Source organism: Lynx canadensis, chromosome D1 (assembly GCF_007474595.2).
Source record: "Lynx canadensis isolate LIC74 chromosome D1, mLynCan4.pri.v2, whole genome shotgun sequence".
In the NCBI taxonomy this organism is placed as follows: domain Eukaryota; kingdom Metazoa; phylum Chordata; class Mammalia; order Carnivora; family Felidae; genus Lynx; species Lynx canadensis.
In genome coordinates this window covers 81581568-81600123 of record NC_044312.2, presented here as the reverse complement: position 1 = coordinate 81600123, position 18556 = coordinate 81581568, and the positions used below count along the sequence as shown (strand labels likewise).

Genomic DNA, 18556 nt, shown 5'->3' with positions numbered 1-18556 from the left:
CACTGAGGTTCAGTTTTTTGGAATGGTTTTTGAACCCAAAAAATCCCTTATTTGAATGAAAAGAGCATAGCACCTTTTCTAGTCCACTCTAGACACGCTAGAATGGAAGTTTTCACTAATCAAGACTATAAACTCAAAGGAAAGGATGACAGTACAACCATTATTTATTTTAATTAAAAAAAATCCATTATCCACACTACATAGATGAATTTTGTTTCTGCTAAACTGAGTTGCATTGCTGGTCTCATTTTGGATTCCTGTAAATACAATCCAAGCATGCAGGAAACAGACTTCTCCCCTACCCATGCCTTTTCGCCTATTGAAAACTGTAAACACTTACAAGATTCAGTGCCATAATGATTACAAAATTGATACAGACAGCAGCAGCTGATGTTGCAAATTGCCAGTGTTGTTTGATGAAATTCCACTTGAATGATGCAAACTGTTCCATGACAACCAGGCGATACACGACAACAGCAAACACTGCAGTGATCACCAAAGAAATCTACAATAAGGGAGACCAGAGGAGACATCCATATTTTGCATAATTCACAAACCAAAAGCAATACCATAGATTAATATACTGCCCCCACAGAGCTAAAGGAGTTGCCTTTTCCAAGAAAGAATACATCATTTTTTTTTCTTTTAAGTGATTGAGTTACATTAGAGTCAAAATACATATTGTAAGATTTAAGTTGCTCAAATTTCCACTTGCAAGTGGAATGCTTAGTCTTAATAAATTTCAGGGAAACACAAAAAATATCCATTTTATCTTAGATGATTTTTGTTTCTCTGAAAGAGTGTTTTATTTAAAGATATTCCCAAATTGTCTTTGCAATAATTCATGACTTGCCGTGATTTTAATTTTGTTTAATAGTATGTAGTACCAAGGTATTGAGCTGGATATGGTTTCTTGCGCTCTGAGGGTTGCAAAATAAGTTGGTATCTTAGAACTTCCTTCTAAACATGGAATCCAACAACATTCTGATACTGATGGTTATACTTTACCATGAAGAATATTCCTGAGATAGAAACAAGAAGACGAGTGACTTTGTCTGAGGAAGGCTGATGTGGCTCAGGTTTCCCACTAATGGGATTCACTCTCTCCATCTTATAATACTTGGCTTCAAACTGGGGACGAAGTGTTTCCTGGAAGAGAGACTAAAGTTACCTACTTATCAAAGTCATAAATTAAAAAAAAATCATCCAGTTGTTGATACAAAATTCCTGGATTTTGGCCTACTTTTATAACAAGTCTTGGAAAAGAAGCAACTTAAAAAAAAATAAAATGCCAATTATTTTCCAGATAATCCCTAACATATATATTAATTAGCACAATTTTTCAGTAATGTCATTTTAGGAAATATCATGGAAGTGCTTTGAAAAAAATTACATAACTCCATCAATGAGCTCTCTTCTCTTCCTGAAATAAGAAATGTTGTTAGTAAAAAACACCAAGGGAAAATCTAATGGTGTTTAATTGCTTCCAGCTTGGATGTTAAGGACAGTGAATAATTTTCTGCATCATGTGTTATCCCAGTTTCTCTATCTCCTGGTTTCATAACATCTTACCTCCTCTTCTTCCCATTCAATAAGGTCCCAAGTATAGGTCAGTGTACTTCTTCTTCTTTTCCAAAATTCCAAGAAGACGGTGGCTACAGATAATATTAATTATTATTATTATTATTATTATTATTAATTATTTACCCTTTACCCAACCACATCACATTCTTTCATCATTGCTTTTCTTTTTTGGATTAATGCATTTCCACTGCATTGTTAAATTATTAAAACAAATTAAACTTGTATTTATATAAATGGACTTTTATTTTTCCCTCACCCCTTCCTCCATGTCTCTGTACATTACTGTCAGCATAAACTCCTAGAATGTAATTTTTTTCAATGGATTATAAGCATAGACCTTTGCTAGTATGACCTATCAAAGTGATGCTACAAGAGATGGTCAATATTAGTGAGCTAAATATATATTGTCCCTTTTGACTTGTATACGCTTATTCAAAATCATCTAAAAGACCTAGAGAACGGCTTCTCCAGCCAGTAATGACAATAAAGACTAGATGCTACTCCTCCAGAACCCAGAGAGGGATGGGTTGGGAGAGAGAGAGGAAAAGCACAAGGTATCATGGTGGAAGGAGAAGAAAAGAAAAAAACCAGAGAAAACACTTGGATGCATTTTCTAGGTGAACTCAGCATGGACTACAAAGGCCTCCATGGAAAAAGTAAAGAAATGCCTGAACCATAATGTGAATATTCTGTGTAAACAATTAAGTGAGATTGATTTTTTTTCTGGTAAGTGGTCTTCATCTTACAGCAAGCATTCAAGACTTTGTGGACATCATTAAGACCTCATACATGCATTCTTAAAAGCCGTGGTACCATTCATCCATCTAACCATCCATCCATCCATCCATTTGCTGTTCTCTCATTTGGGACAAGGAACTCTAACCTCAGGGATCTTCTTATCTGGTAGAGTGAGACAGTAATCTAAATAAAGTTAACTTACATTGTAGTAAGAGTTATAATGAAGGAAGAATTACAGCAAAAACATAGAAACACGTGTCTTTGGGAAAAGACCACCACCACCACCACAAGCAGTTGATAGAGCAAAGGAGTGAAGTCTTCTTTCCTATCTGTGAATACAGCCTCTTGCCTTCTTCGCAAAAGAATGCCAGGGGAAGATGATTCTGAGGTTTTGTTGTCTTTTTCTTTATAATTAGAAATCAGCCCTAATATTGGTTAGAAAATACAATGTTCATAATCACATTATCTTATATCTCACTTTCTCACATAGGATTTAATTTTGTCACTTTCTTTTTTTTTAAGTTTATTTAGTTTGAAAGAAAGAGAGAGTGAAGGCATGAGGTGGGGAGAGGGGCAGAGAGAGAGGGAGAGAGAGAATCCCAAGCAGGCTCCGCTCTGTCAACACAGAGCCCAATGTGGGGCTCGATCCAATAAACCGTAAGATCATGACCTGAGCCAAACCAAGAGTCAGGTACTTAACCAACTGAGCCACCCAGGTGTCCCTAATTTTGTTACTTTCATAACACAGGTAGATATGGCAGGTATTACTCTCATCAGACTTTTGAAACAAAGGTATGAGTTTACTGTGTCCAAAAACACATAGCTAATAAATTGTAGAGTCGGGACTGAAACTCTTGCTAGTTATTGTCCATACAATCTTTATGGCTTTAATTTTTTCCCCAGTCCTACTCTATATGTTATAGACTGATTTTCTATACAGTTTTATAAGAGGAAGTATGGCTAAAAGAATCGAGATAGCCAAGCACATTGACAGGAAGATAAATGAAGTTTTCCAAATACTTGATCTGCTATAAAAAGAGTCAGCCATGATTACTGTTACCAACAGGGAGATCTAGAACTTAAAACATAGGTGGGATATAGAGGAAGTACACTGAAGGAGAGACACAGAGAAATAACTTATTATGGAAGGAAAACTGAAGAAAGAAAAGCATTGTGTTAAAATAGGCAGCTATGATATGAAGTGATGACACAGAATGTGCAATAAAATTCTAATTATTACTGACTTCAGTCAAGGTTTAAAGTTTAAATGTGTCACATGGTCATTTCCTAATGTATCTTTCCAGCAAAACTCTTCCTAGAAGCATCTCCCAGAAAATCTAAGAAATAAAGGTAATCTTGGTTTTTGTGAGCCTGAAGGCTGGCTTTGGTGTAATTTTAACTTTCACACATCTTTGTCCTTGGGATAAACTAGGCTTCGTGTTAAAGATCCATTCTCAGTTTGAGATATATTCATTTTATTCACAAATTATTTAAACTCAAGTGAATCAATATTCTCACTTAAAAAATTTTTTAGTTAGAAGGAGGTCATGCAATTTATCAGTATACCAAACATCAAAGAAGGAAGGAAAGTACTACTTATTAACTCCTACTAAACTTAATAAAAACAAAATTAATAAAATTAGCTAACTTTGGAAATTGGAATAGTGGTTGCTTCTGAGGCTAGGATGACTGACAGGTGGTATGAGAGGACTACTGGAGGTGATTAAAATATTCCATTTATTTTTTTAAAGTCTACTTATTTATTTTTGAGAGAGAGAGAGAGAGAGAGAGCATGAGCAGGGGAGGGGCAGAGAGAGGAGAGAGAGAATCCCAGGCAGGCTCTTCACCATCAGTGCAGAGTCTGATGCAGGGCTCAAACACATGAAACTGTGAGATCGTGACCTGAGCTGAAAACAAGAGTTGGATGCTTAACCTACTGAGCCATCTAGGAGCCCTGAAATATTCCATACTTTTAACAGGAGAGGAGGCTATAAAAGTTTGTCATTTTCGAAAGTGATCAAAACATATCTACGGAGATTTCATTGCATGTAAATTATACCTCAAAAGACCATATTTTAGAAAGTAAGCAAATTTTGAAATACCAACTGATGAAAAATATCAATGGGCTTGATTCTTACGACAACCCTGAAGTTTCCCCCAGGTTTACAGCAGGAGGCTCTGAGCTTGAGTGAGGGCCTGAAAAGGAAGCGGGATTCTGGGAAGACCGTATCTCATTGTACAGCCAATTTCAGAGCAGATGCAAAACTCAAATTATGAACTTGGGCAATTAGATGGGACCTGAAGAGTAGGCTGAACCTTAGGAAGGCTTGCACGGTACCCTGACACAACTGTATCCAATAGCCATGGAAAGAAGAAAGGGTATTTACATATGCCAAGACCTGAGAAAAAGGGTGGAGCGGAAGCATCCTGCTGAAGTGGCCTCAAGGTCGTTTCAAGTAGGTACAGGTGTGTGGCCTAATATAAACACAGCAGGAAAGACTGAGACTTACCATAAATTGCAAAGTGCTCAGTCCATCTAAACGCACTCAAACTTCAATAATACATAATCAAATAAACCACCACACTGCCCTGAGCCATCAGCAAGATATGTCCCACTGGCTCACATTTTGCCTCCTACACTAAAAAGTAAATTCTAAAAAGTAAATTCTAGATCATGACATGAGCCAAAGTCAGACGCTTAACTGGCTGAGCCACCCGGAAGCCCCAAGGTCTTCTGACCATTTATATTTTTTAAAGTTTTAATAATGTTTACTTATTTTAGGGGGAGAGAGAGAGAGCGAGCAGAGCAGGGGAGGGGAAGAGAGAGGGAGGCACAGAATGTGAAGCAGGCTCCAGGCTCTGAGCTGTCAGTACAGAGCCTGAAGCGAGGCTTGAACTCACGAACTTCAAGATCAAGACCTGAACCTCAGTCGGATGTTTAACCGACTGAGCCACCCAGGCGCCCCATGCCCATTTCTTAAGTGGGTTGTTTGTTCTTTGGGTGTTGAGTATCTCTTGATAGTAGAGGATGAGAGGATGAACTGGCATCTAGTTCAGGATTAAATAACTGGTATGGGAATTTCGAGAAGAATTAGGAGTCTTCTAATCAGTGACTTCTAAAGGAGTATATTATAAGCCATGAAAGTGACAAGCAAATATTCATAATTTTATTGTAATTGGTGGTGAAAATTTTGGCATGCACTCATGTGGAAGGACAAAGGAACAATGGCTCAGAATGAGCAGGGTGGCAGAAACCGTGAGATGGTAAAGAGGACAGGTAGTATATTAAAGTTTCTCAATGTAAAAGTGAAAATACTTTAAACATGAAAATGTATAAAGGAAAAATAATTTCACCTAGAACAAAGTGTCAATACAAATATAGATGTTGATGAAGTTATAGAAAGTTATAGTATATTGTATATATATGTGTATATATAGTGTGTATATATGATAAGTAGCTAGATAAATCAGATATATTATAGTTATATATACATAGTGCCCAAAAGAAAATATGCCAGGTTTTAACACTAATTGTCTGTGGGAAATGGATTATAGAGCAGTTTTATTTCCTACAAAGTATACATTGTACAAGTTGTACAACCGCCTATGTTCTTTTTACCCTTCTGTGTGTAGAGTTTATCAACTCTTCCTCTTGGTCCTGTGAAACTGGGTTGCAGATGGGGGAGGAAGATAAGAGGCCTCCATTGGAGAAGGGCATTTTGTTATCAGGGCAAAGTCAGCTTTCACATGAGTCATGGAGGTAGGAGGAATATTATGGAAAAGCTGAGGATGATGTGGCATAATTCTGTCCCTCGGCAAGTATACATTGTGTTTATTTTTTTTTACTCCTGCCTCTGACTATAGTGACAGTTTTCTCCACTTAAAAAAATTTTAAAATACACAGGCTGCATCTTGAATTTCCATTTCCTCATGTCCAATTCCAGTGGCTTCCCTTTGTGATCTAAAGCCAATGGCACAGAGTAACAGAATCGTAAAGTTAAGCATCTCAAAGAGGTTAGATTCTATATGTAGTTTTCTCCATTATTTCAAATTTCAGAAAACAAGGCCCAGAGTGGTTGACAAGCATCACTGACCTTGTCTAGAAATCTGCCAAAGCATCTACAACACTTTACCTTCTTCTACATCTGCTTTCATCTACACTTAGAAGTTAAATTTCTAGAGTTTCTTTCTTCCTTAGCATTTTTAGTGTTTGGCACACTGACATACTCAGTTAATGTTACATTGTACTGAATTAAAAAAAAAATTTTTTAAGCTTATTTATTTTGAGTGAGTAAGAGAGAGAGAGCGTGTGTGGAGAGGGGCAGAGAGAGAGGAGGGAGAGAATCCCAAGCAGGCTCCACGTTGTCAGCACAGAGCCCAGTGTGGGGCTCTAACTCATGAACCATGAGATCATGACCTGAACTGAAACCTAGAATCAGACGCTTAACTGACTGAGCCACCCAGGTGCCCCTGATCTGAATTTTTGAGTGGAATCCAGTGATTGTGACTCCAACTTCTGGTTAAGTGCTCTTTCCATTATTCCAGAGGTTTTCAAATGATGCTCCATGGAGATATGGGAAGAGAGTCCCATAGAGAAGTCCCTTCTATACCTGTTTTATATATTAAGCAATTAAGTTCAATTTGACTTGGAACAATTATTATTTAAAAAGCTTTAAAAATGACTTCACTACATTCAGGGGTAGGAGCTCATGGAGAAGGAGCAGGGGAAAGAGGTCAATCCCCAGCACAAAGGAAGTTAAATATGTCTGAATACAGAGAGCAAAAAGGAATTCCAAGTATTGTTTTCATCAGAAGAGATAAAGATTTAAAGCCTTCTCGAAAGAAGACCCGCTGAAATAACAGTTTATCAGAGCAACACTTCTGAGATCGCCAACGTAGATAACATCCAAGTACCACTAAAGACTCTCTTCCACTCCCCAGATTTATTTTCAGTAACATCCTCAAGCATAATGTGCCTTTCCCACAGAGGATTGCAACATCACTATACATGAGGTAGAAATAGAAACCTCACAGAACAGGTTCTACCATTAGCAGAAGGGCCTCGAATGTGGAACACTTGGTGTGTCCATGCCCAGAGAAAGCTACTTTCTCCCCCGCCTCCCCGCCTTAGAACCTTACAAAAAATATAGTTCATGGAGTTCTTTACATAACTATAAAGTAGGCTAATCAATAGAAAGACCTTATAAATATGTGGAAGTGACAAGATTTGGACTGAACTGTACTTGACACTGTGCCTTGGGAACTGGTTAGTCAGGACTTGCTTGTCTTGTTAAATTTCCTCTTTGTCTAAGGCCATCATGTCTCTCTTTAACTTTACTTCCAATTTCCCTCCCCTCCTTCTTCCTCTCTAACAACACTAAGTAGAAAAGAAAACAACAAACAACTAGGTTCTAAGAACATGGTAAGGCCAGCATTGGAACCCTAAGCACTGACAGTCTTCACCAATTCCTAAAATCAGGCTTGATAGGTTTGCCTCTAGGAAAATGCCTTTAGAAGTAAGAATATACACAGAAACAGCAACATGTTATATTAAGATGCCACGAGAACTCCCACGACAATCTTGACCAGAGCATACTTTTTGATGTTAAGAGTCCCTCTAAAGCTACCTCTTCTGTCACTCAATATGGTATTGGCATTTATGTATACACATTATAGTAGCATTTGTTCAAATTTAGATGGATACTTTCAATTGACTTGCTATAAAATTGGGAGTCCACACAAATAAAAACTCGTCAGCATTTGCCGCATAGTTTTCTAAAATATAATAACCATTTCAAGCACAGGACTAATTTCTTTTAGGCCCTTTCTTCATCTTACCATTCAACTATTTGATACACTTAAATTTCCCAATTCTGCTGGACATTTTCTGATTACAAATATAAAAACACCAGCGCAAATAACTGGACCAGCACCTTGCCTGGTTCACTTCTGAAACAGAGGTGTAGCAGTGCCTGCTTTATATGAAGCTTTCAAGAAATATATGCTGAATGAAGAAAATAAAAGAAAGAAGGAAATAAAAGTCATCTACACTCTCACCATTGATAAACAGCTATAATTAAATTTTTGGTAATTCCATCCAAATATTTTTCTTGAACAGTGTATTTATGACTGGTATGTACCCAAAGGTATGGTCACACCGGTTGTTAATTTATGACTGAAAAAAGAAAAAAACATGCAGTGCCTGGGTGACTCAGTTGATTAAGCCTCTGACTTCAGCCCAGGTCATGGTCTCATCGTTCCTGGGTTCAATCCCTGCAACAGGCTCTGTACTGACAGCTCAGAGCCTGGAGCGTATTTCAGATACTGTCTGTCTGTCTGTCTGTCTCTGTCTCTGTCTCTCTGCGCCTCCCAACTCATACTCTGTCTGTCTCTCTCTGTCTCAAAAATAAATAAAACTTTTAAAAAATTAAAAAAAAAAGAAAAAAGAAAAAACAAATTCATAACTGAGTCTCTGAAATGCCTGACACCCCTTCATGTGCTGGCCTGACCTCTCCAGGAAAGCTTCACCAAGACAGGATACCTGACCAGTTAATCTCTGAAATAGCTTGTGGCCTCCAACCAAGTGATCCAGAACTAAGGTCTGCATTCATTTTAAGCTAGTGCCAGAGCCCTAAACAGTGTTAAAAATTTGCCTTTCCCTTATAATTCCAATTTCCCTCAGGAATTGGGTAGAGTTCACTCAGAACCGTGCTTGGCATCACCAGTGAATGACAGCAAGTATAAAATTGTGTTTTGTTTTGTTTTTTACATTTTTATTTATTTTTGAGAGAGAGAGAGAGAGAGAGAGAGAGTGAGAGAGAGAGAACAAGTGGGGGAGGGGCAGAGAGAGAATGAGACACAGAATCTGAAGCAGGTTCCAGGCTCTGAGCTGTCAGCATAGAGCCTGATGCGGGGCTCGAACTCACAAACTGTGAGATCATGACCTGAGCCAAAGTCAGACGCTTAACCGACTGAGCCACCCAGGTGCCCCAAATGACAGCCAGCATAAAAGAAATGAGTGGGGTGTCTGGGTGATCACTTGGTTAAGCGCTGGACTTTGGCTCAGGTCACAGTCGCACAGTTCATGAGTTCAAACCCCGCATTGGGCTCTGTGCTGACAGCTCAGAGCCTGGAGCCTGCTTCAGATTCTGTGTTTCCCTCTCTCTCCCTCTCCCCTACTCACACTTTGTCTCTCTTTCCCTCTCAAAAATAAATAAATAAACATTAAAAAATTGCTTTTAAAGAAATTACTAACTTAATTTTTATAATAAACACAACAAAATTTATCTTCTTGATCAAGTTACAGTGATCTTCAAAAAAAAAAAAAAACCAAAAAACAAAACAAACAAAAAAAACACCTAGGAAAGGCAATGTGGTGCTAGACAAAGAATGTGGTTTGGAGTAGGCATGTTCTGGGTTTGCAAGCTGCCTATATGCCTTTCTAATTGTGTGACAAATGACTGGGACAGAAGCTTAAATAACGATAACTCTCCATTTTCACAACTTTGAGAGTAGTAAAATCATCTTCATAGGGGCGATGAATGAATTAAATGAGGTGAAGTTTGTAAGTGGTCTAACTATGCTTAATTCATTTTAATTGTATAACAAATTTTAATAACCAATTTTTTTCAATATTCTATTGTCATACAGAGGAAATTTTATATATAGACAAAGTTCTTGGTTTCTACTGCATAAAAGATATACAATATAAAATATACTTTATAAAATTGAAACATATTGTATATCTTTCTGCAAGAAAAATAAAGATATTGTCACTCTTTATATTTAAATTGATTCACAAATTCACTCATAATCAGTTTCCACATACTTTTCATCTTTTGCCCATAACCTAGCAAACGACATACTGTCTGTCCTTTTTCTTCTTTTGAGTTTAAGACCGTAAAACTGCTTCTAGAGTAAATATTTTAATTCAAAACTTATTGGTTTTGAGAGTCCATTTGTCTATTCCTAAAGAAAGTATACAAAAAAAAAAAAAAAGGAAAATGTGTTGCATCATAGTCCCAAAGAGGAAGAAGAGAACTAGCATTTACTGAGCACTTACATTGTCCCAGACTTTGTGCTTGCTATTTTTAAATTAACCAATATCATTTCCCCAACAACCCAGGTAAATTAAAATGTTATTTATCTCATTCAGTTGATAAGCAAATTGAAGCTCTTGCAGGTTAAGTTACCTAAGGAAGACATTTGGCTGAAATTCAAATCCAAATCCGAACGTTGACCTTTTTCTTGCCAACAGCAAAATGACTCCAAATATGGTTTGGGATAGAAATTTTTGAGCTATATAATTTGCAGCATCCTTCTGGGAAGAAATTAGCAGCACAGATGAAAATGTTTAAGCAAATTTCTAATAGATCTAAATGAGATGGAGAACTTCGTGAAGGCTCACTGCTCATCTACTCAGTGCTCCATCAATCAAGAGTCTAAAGTTCTTTGACCTGAAATCCTTTCTGTTTTTGTTGTTGTTTGGAGCCTAAAAATGATTATTAACCATTCTCTTTTCTTTTGACTGCCTCTACCAACACAGAAATCTCTGCATTGGTCTCTTAGAGGACTTTTCCTTTGCAGTAAAACTCTAATAAGATTTTGATACATGCTTATCACTTGATTATCTGAAAAGATATATTGTTGTATTGGAAAACTATATCTGAATTTGTGGAGACAGACATGCACAAACAAACATAATGCTTCTTGATCCACAATTCAAGCGAATATTGAAGTAGTCAAAGAATAACTGAATTGTGTATATTTATAATTTTGTCTAAAAGTTCCCTGTAGATACAGCCAGAATCTCTGACTTCTTCAAATACTGGGTGGCAGAGTGGCCCTGAGTGTTTTTGACAGTTGACTAATTGACTGTTGAGTCAGGGATACATTTAGTTTGGATTTAGCAAGAGACATTTATGTGGCTTGCAGGCACTTCCATAAATTTTTCAAGATTATTAACTATCTTAATACAGCAATGAATTCTGGGGAAACTCCTTCCCCTTCATATGCTGACACTTTCAGGTGCCAGGCCAGGAGTTGTATGGAGAGGTGCTCTATGGCGTCCAGCACTCATAATGCAAAAGAAATAAGATATGAAGTACAGGAGCTAGAAAATATGCCATGGAAAATTATGTTTACATTTTCAACTCATATGTGAAACACATCTCAGACATTTTCAAATTTGCCACAATATTAAAAATACATGACATTACCGATAATGAGTTCTAAAGCTAAAATAAACTTTTCAAAACTATCAATAAAAAAGACTATCAATCAACCATGCTACAGGAAGAGGAAAGACTGCATTATTCTTCTACATGTTCTATGGAATATCTTTTAAACGTCATATTAAAAGGTACTTTCAGGGGCGCCTGGGTGGCGCAGTCGGTTAAGCGTCCGACTTCAGCCAGGTCACGATCTCGCGGTCCGGGAGTTCGAGCCCCGCGTCAGGCTCTGGGCTGATGGCTCAGAGCCTGGAGCCTGTTTCCGATTCTGTGTCTGCCCGTCCCCCGTTCATGCTCTGTCTCTCTCTGTCCCAAAAATAAATAAACGTTGAAAAAAAAAAAAGGTACTTTCATAAAACACAGACAAAAAATGTAGAGCAAAAAGCATGTGGGCAGTTAATTAAAATATTGTTACCCTTCTGGATTTTTATGTTATGTATTTGAAGATTTTTTTAATTTGCAAATTTGTGATTTTTTTCCCAGGTTAGTTACTTTCATACCTTATTTTGTATTCATATTTTTGTATTATTTGCTTAGAATAGCTTCGAAGATTGTGTGCCTTCTTCTCATGAATAGCTGCAATGTATCACACACATATGTGCCAGCCATCCTGCTAAATGTTTCACACATGCAAACTTATTAAAACCTCACAACAGCTTCATGTACAAGAAATGATTTTTTGGTTGCTATTTTACTCCTCCCAGATGAACTTGACTCTGTACCCCAGGTCACTCTGACTCCTAAGCCAGGGTTACTGATTTCAAACACTCCTTCAAAGGAGGGGATTTTCAATGATCCTAGGTGTCCTTCTTTAAGGGTTCTGACCTGATTTGCACATTTTTTTTTTTCTGTAGCTAAGAGCTCCTAGGAACTGTCAGCTTCGTTAAATGTAACATGTTTTCTTTGTTCTCTTCAAAGTGTTTAAGGGGCTTAGAGTCCTTTGAATGGATGAAAAATCCACTTGTCATTGTTATTTGCTATCTGTGAACTTGATTTCGGAATTCCCTTCAGGTAATGGATAAGTTTCCTCTTCTTCTGCCCTGGGTTCTGAGCCAAGAAGCAAATCGAGAACCTTCTTCAGAGTCTACAGACCTAGCCTTGGCCTCTCATTCTCTCCTCGCTCTGCCCCTTGCAAGGTCGTGGCTCAGCACTGAGGATACTCAGCAAATAAACTCTGTGTGCTGTTGCTGCCATGGTTATTATTTAGCTATTCTAGCTTTCTAACCAGAAGAAAAAAAAAAGAGATGTCAGGATTTTCTAATTATCTACCTTAATATTTAAGAAAGGATTAATAGATTGATCTTTTCCTAAAGGTGGCAAAATAAGTTATATTATGAATCTGCCAGTTTTCCCTTTTATTATATTTATGCCTTTTTGTAACTTCATTAACTCCTTATAAAAATAAATTGCCTAGTTGATTAATGGAGCAACAGTCATCTAAAGTGATAGGGCTCTGTAATGAAATCAAGGCTCTGAAAGAAAGAAACTTGTTTAATGGTATACTCCTCCATCCAGGAATGAATCCGCTGTGCAGCACTTCTACACAACAGAGTAGAATGTACATGTTAGAGACAGCAATACCATTTTCCAGCAGGTTGCCACTTGCAAGGTTGAGCAGTCATTTGGGGTGCTAGGCATAAGAGGCTTCACTTCAGAACTCTTCTATGAGCACGAGTATAGAGGGAGCCCAGAACTCTCCATCTCGGCAAGATGCCCCTATGTCTGTATCCTACGCATCCACCTTTTCTCCTGTCATCACTCACAATTGGGTCCCATCACCGTGCACCTTAACTCTGTTCATATCAGTTACCTAAAGAAGACCGGGATTCCAGATCATCCTTTAAACCTCAAATTTTGGTTCTCTTGTTTTAGGGCAACAGACATCGCCTTTGTGATCATCTCCTATTCTTTCGCAACACTCCAAGATACTTTCACTATACCCTCTTGTGTTCAAAGTCATCAACAGTAATGTCTTTTCTGTCCCCCCACCTTCTTGCTCTAACCGAAACCTGGGACAACCCTGAAACCCTAATTTCCATGCAGCATTCTCAGGTAATAGCTCTTTGTCTCCCATACTAATCGGGACTGAAGATGAGGTGGTGAATTTCTTGCTCCTCATTGCTGCTTCAAGACCATTTCCTCTCCCTCCTCATTAAAGGTTCACAGATTTGAGTCTCACATTATCAATCCATACTTTCTACTACCTCTCCTAGTGGATGTCACCTACCATTGGACACTTCTCTAGCTTTTCTAAAGATTGTTAAATTCTTGGCTCAGTGTAAATCTTTCAACAGGACTCCTAAAATAATTCTTTGAAATTGCAATATACACATATCATCTTTCTAGGACCTTGGCTCTATCTTAAAAGTTGTTTTCTCCTACTCTATTTCACTCATGTACTCCCATAGCATACTTTTGATCAATGACTGCAAACTCTCTAAAATCTCCAATGATCAGTTCCATCCTCCTAGCTTACTCTCCAAAACCTCCAATTCCAATAATCCTTTGACTCAGATTTTCAATCCATTGACTCTTGACCAAGATTTTTCAGTTCTCAGCCCATTATATTTTGACTGTCCTTTCCTCCCCTTGTGCCCACACTTTCTTCTTTATGATTCTAATCGTCTGCCATTATACTCACCCACTTGTGTATACCCCCAGGGTTCTGACTCTTGTCTCAGCTTATGATAAACTCATAGTTTTATCAGACCCTAGTTAAAACCAACGCTCCATCTGTATCCTGTCTATCTGTATTCACGCACACCAGCATCACTGGAGGAAAACATAGGTATGCTGCGGGGAGTTGATTTGTTTTAAATTAATGATTTGACTGGAGTTGTGCCATGCTGTCATACCTTCTCTTTTCTCTTTTAACATCTAGCACATACACTCCTAACACTCTCAGTTGCAATTTTGCTGTCTACCTCATTATTATAAATAAGGTGTACTGAGGTGCCTGGGTGGCTCAGTCTGTTAAAAGCATCAGATTCTTGGATTTCAGCTCAGGTCATGATCTCACGGTTTGTGAGTTTGAGCCCCACATTGGGCTCTGGGCTGAAAGCCTGGAGCCTGCTTGGGATTCTCTCTCTCTGTTTCTCTGTCCTTCCCCTGCATCATGCCCTCTCTCTCTCTCTCTCTCTCAAAATAAATAAACATCAAAAAAAAAGTATACAGAAAAAAATTACCCACCAAACCACATCTACCCACAATTATCTACACTTTTGTGCAATAACGTCTACACTTTCACCCGCTACAACAAAAGATTTATGAACACATAGTTAAAATGAACTTTTCTCACAAACTATCCACCAACTCTTATTGCTTGCTGAAGCAAACTGTTCAATAATGTACATGTACAATCATACAAAGATGCCAAGAACTATCCTCAAGTGAAAAAAGAAAGCAGATTTCATATCTGAATGAGCCAACAATTGGAAGAATATCCTAGGTAGAGGAAAAGTGAGTTTGCAGATGTCTTATACTTACTATTTTCACTGTTTTTGTTATTATTGTTAATTATATTCATTTGTTTATATACTTATTTAATTCATTCATTTATACATTTATTGAGAATTTAGTCTGTTAAAGGAATTACTCTAGCTCTGTGGATAAAGCAATTGAGAATGCAGACAAAAAATGCTTGCTTTCATGAGTTTTCTAGTACAGGAACAGACAATAAACAGCAAAAATAAGATACAGGGGATGTTAAATGGCGATAAGTGGTATGGGTAAAACAATGCAGGGAAAGGAGATAGAATAGGTCAAGAAAAGAGGGTTGTAGACTTTATAAGGTGACCGTGGAAAGCCTCTCTGTCAGGAAAAAAAAATCAATTAAAATTGGAGAAAAATTATTTCATTTTCATCCAATTATCATTTACTGAGTATATTTACTATGTGCCAAGGTATGGACATGAACACAAAATAATTCAGCATGTTTCCATGCTTAGTTGGAATCATCTCGACTTCTATTCGCATTGATGCTGAACCTTTAATTTCTACCATCTCTAAACAAAAATTATTATAGTTAGGACCAATGGAGTCCTACTAAGTGTCAGATAATGCAGAATTACTTTCCCTATCTTGTCTCATCGACTCCCCACAGGTGACTAGGAGGTAGGTGGCACTCTTTCTATTTTACAAATAAGAAAGCAGTCTTGGAGAAATATGATGGTGATCAGGCTAGCTCATGAAACCAGTAAGTAGCAAAACCAGGATTCAACAAGGAAATTATGACTTGGTATCTTGAGCCTTTCCTACCATGCATGCTGCTCTCTTGGTGATTATGAGCCAGGAGTACCCAGCCAGAGGGACAGCCTCAGAGTTCTGGCACTGAATAAAGATTCAGTAGGGCTACCTTATGCTTATAAAGCCTGGTAATATAGGCAGACCATGCCGGCAGTGGTAATGCTCTAAGGAGGTAGTGTTTGTTTTTCAATTGTTTCCGTCATCTTTTAGCAATACCCTCCACTCTCTTTCTGGCTTTTTTTCCCTTTGATGGAACTGGCAGGGGAGAGGCGCCCCGATTTATTAGGGTTTTCTTAAATCGGGTGTTTACAACCTTCCCTAGCTCCCGGTTTATGTAAGTATGCATACAAGTATGTACACCTGCATATATGTATATGCTATGTCACAACTTCTACTTAACAAAGGACATTGTTGTAGAATGTCCTTAGCAACAAAATGGAGCACTTAATCTTTCCATAAAGATACAGTTAAATGAAGAAGATCATATTATAATGCCATATGACTCAGGAAGAAAAAATAGGCTTATATTAAACAATTGTTAGTGTTATCAACCATAAGGAATTTCCCAGTCATCAATTTCCATTGTATCTCTGAAGAATATCATTAAATTATCCTCAAATAATATAACCATGATGCTGCTTGTTTAATTATTATTCAAGTATTTCTTTTTCTTAAAGTGCCCATGCCCCTAGGGAGAGACAAAACATAAATTCAATTTATATCTTGTTTCAAACTCAGAACCTGCTATTAATGATCTATTGCAAAAAATTTCCTATGTGTGACATCAGCATCAGGCATGTGATGCTATAGGATTTGCATATATCTTTTTTATACAAATAAAGTATCTTTTTTATATTTTGGATCCAGAGCAATCTTTTAATTTTATTTGAGGCATGGTCCCAAGCTACATTCTGGTTCCATTTTCAGACCCATCGGTGACGATAATGTAACTTCGTGTTCTAGAAACTCCACTTGTTATCAGTTCTACCATTTCAGACAAACAAAGGTTTGCTTCTTCCAGTATATATTACGAGACTTAATGGGTGGGAAGCAATTGGAGAGTGCCAGATGAAAGGTACCATAGTAGGTTAGTACAAAAAAAAATAGGTAGGGCATCACACAATGTGTCATCTCAGCTGGCTTGGCTAATAAAAGTGCCAGCTAATTGTCTCTTACGGCTGTTGAGTCCCTCTGGAGAAACGAGGGCCAAATGGGATTGGTCTTACCGAGAACATGGTGTATACCTGGAAATGTATCTCATGGAGACTTGTTTGTTTGGCAAGAAATTACATTTTAACCCCAACTCAGGTGATTTCACAAAGATTTCTGATCACAACCAAGTGAGCTAAGTAACCACTGAGGTGTTAAACATATGCATTATTTTTATGTTATGACTTTACTTCCAGATGTGCTCATGACAGGAAGGGTAAATAGGGTTTACATCCAGGGTCATTTTAATCAATTGGTGATGGCTGTCAGGAGAGCGGTGATGAAGAGGATTCTGAGGCCATAGGTACAGTCTCCAGAAAAGAGGGTCATGGGAGATGACTTTGACTCTTACACAGTGAAAGTAGACAGGTATAGCAGAAGTACCTTATAATTTGCATGCCTGGTATAGGCCATAATTACTACGGTCAAGTCAGAAAGTGGTAATGATATTCATACACATATCTAGGAAAATCCCTACGGGTATGGCACACCCAATCCTGCCAAATCATGTTCAGTTCTCTCAATAGACATAAAATATTTTTTCAGTTGGATTTTTTCGTAGTAACTGACTAATCTGAAAATAACCAAATGAATTCTATTAAGCTATTGCTCAGTAACCAGTTGCTTGATTTAATTTAACTTGCTTTTCTTCATACCAGTGCAGATACAGCTTAAATATCTTTTGAGGGAATGTTTTTTAGGGGTTGGCTTAATTCCTAATGAAACTCTGAAGGGGCCTTTGGGCTTCAGAAAATTTAAAACTATAGCGTTACCTTGTTCTTTCCCGGGCCAATTAACTGGGTAGATTCTTTGCATTCAATTTGAAGCTCCTGTACTCCAGCTAAAGTTTCATTTTCTCTCTCAGCAGTTGGAAACCTATCTCCTTGAACAACAGAAACTAAGCATGAAACTTAGGCATACTGAGCTCAACGGGCCTTGGCGCTGGCCCCCAAATACTGGTGTGCAGAATATCCCAGAAACTACAGTTTCACTCGGCTCCCTTTCATAAGCTGTGGAAGGAAGCGAAGGAAGCATGCCAGGTTGTTATTCAACTCCCGTATTTAATCAAGCATTGCCCGGGCACTTCTGAAACTCTTCAGCTTCTAAATTGAGAGTAAAAGCAAAGAGAACACAGGATGGAAACTACTTAAACGTGAAGGCTCTCAGGATTACTCAGGATTGTGTGGCCATTCTCCCCAAACTCCTAAAGTCAGCAAGAAAGCCCATTTCAGTCCCGGTGGTTATTTCTAACCGAATGCTTCACAGCTTTCTCAAGGATGCCAATACACATTCTTTCACTTTGTGTTAAGTGACCGACTGGTGCCCTGCACATGAGGCCCCTCACTACTGTTCGCACCACGTTTTCTCCATTCAGGTGTTTGGTACCCTACTATGAGAAAGACAGGTTTGTTTATGATCTAAGAAAACATCATAGGACTTGCACAAAGCAACAGGTGCGGGCCATGAGTCATTTTGGTGTCCTCACCTGCAAAGGGGGAAGCCAGCATGTGCCAGAAATTCCTGATACACCAAGGGACATTACCAAAGTC

The 18556-nt window shown here is 38.0% G+C and overlaps 1 protein-coding gene across 1 annotated transcript in view; it reads right to left on the bottom strand.

Moving 5' to 3' along the window:
- ANO3 (anoctamin 3) overlaps positions 1-18556 on the bottom strand; it is a 279115-nt gene that overhangs the window by 43225 nt on the left and 217334 nt on the right. Inside the window, exons 15-17 of the mRNA XM_032594840.1 lie at positions 1573-1655; positions 1009-1149; positions 341-505 (exon numbers count right to left, since the gene is read on the bottom strand). Of these exons, the coding sequence (XP_032450731.1) occupies positions 341-505; positions 1009-1149; positions 1573-1655 (389 nt within the window). The remainder of the gene's footprint in view (positions 1-340; positions 506-1008; positions 1150-1572; positions 1656-18556) is intronic.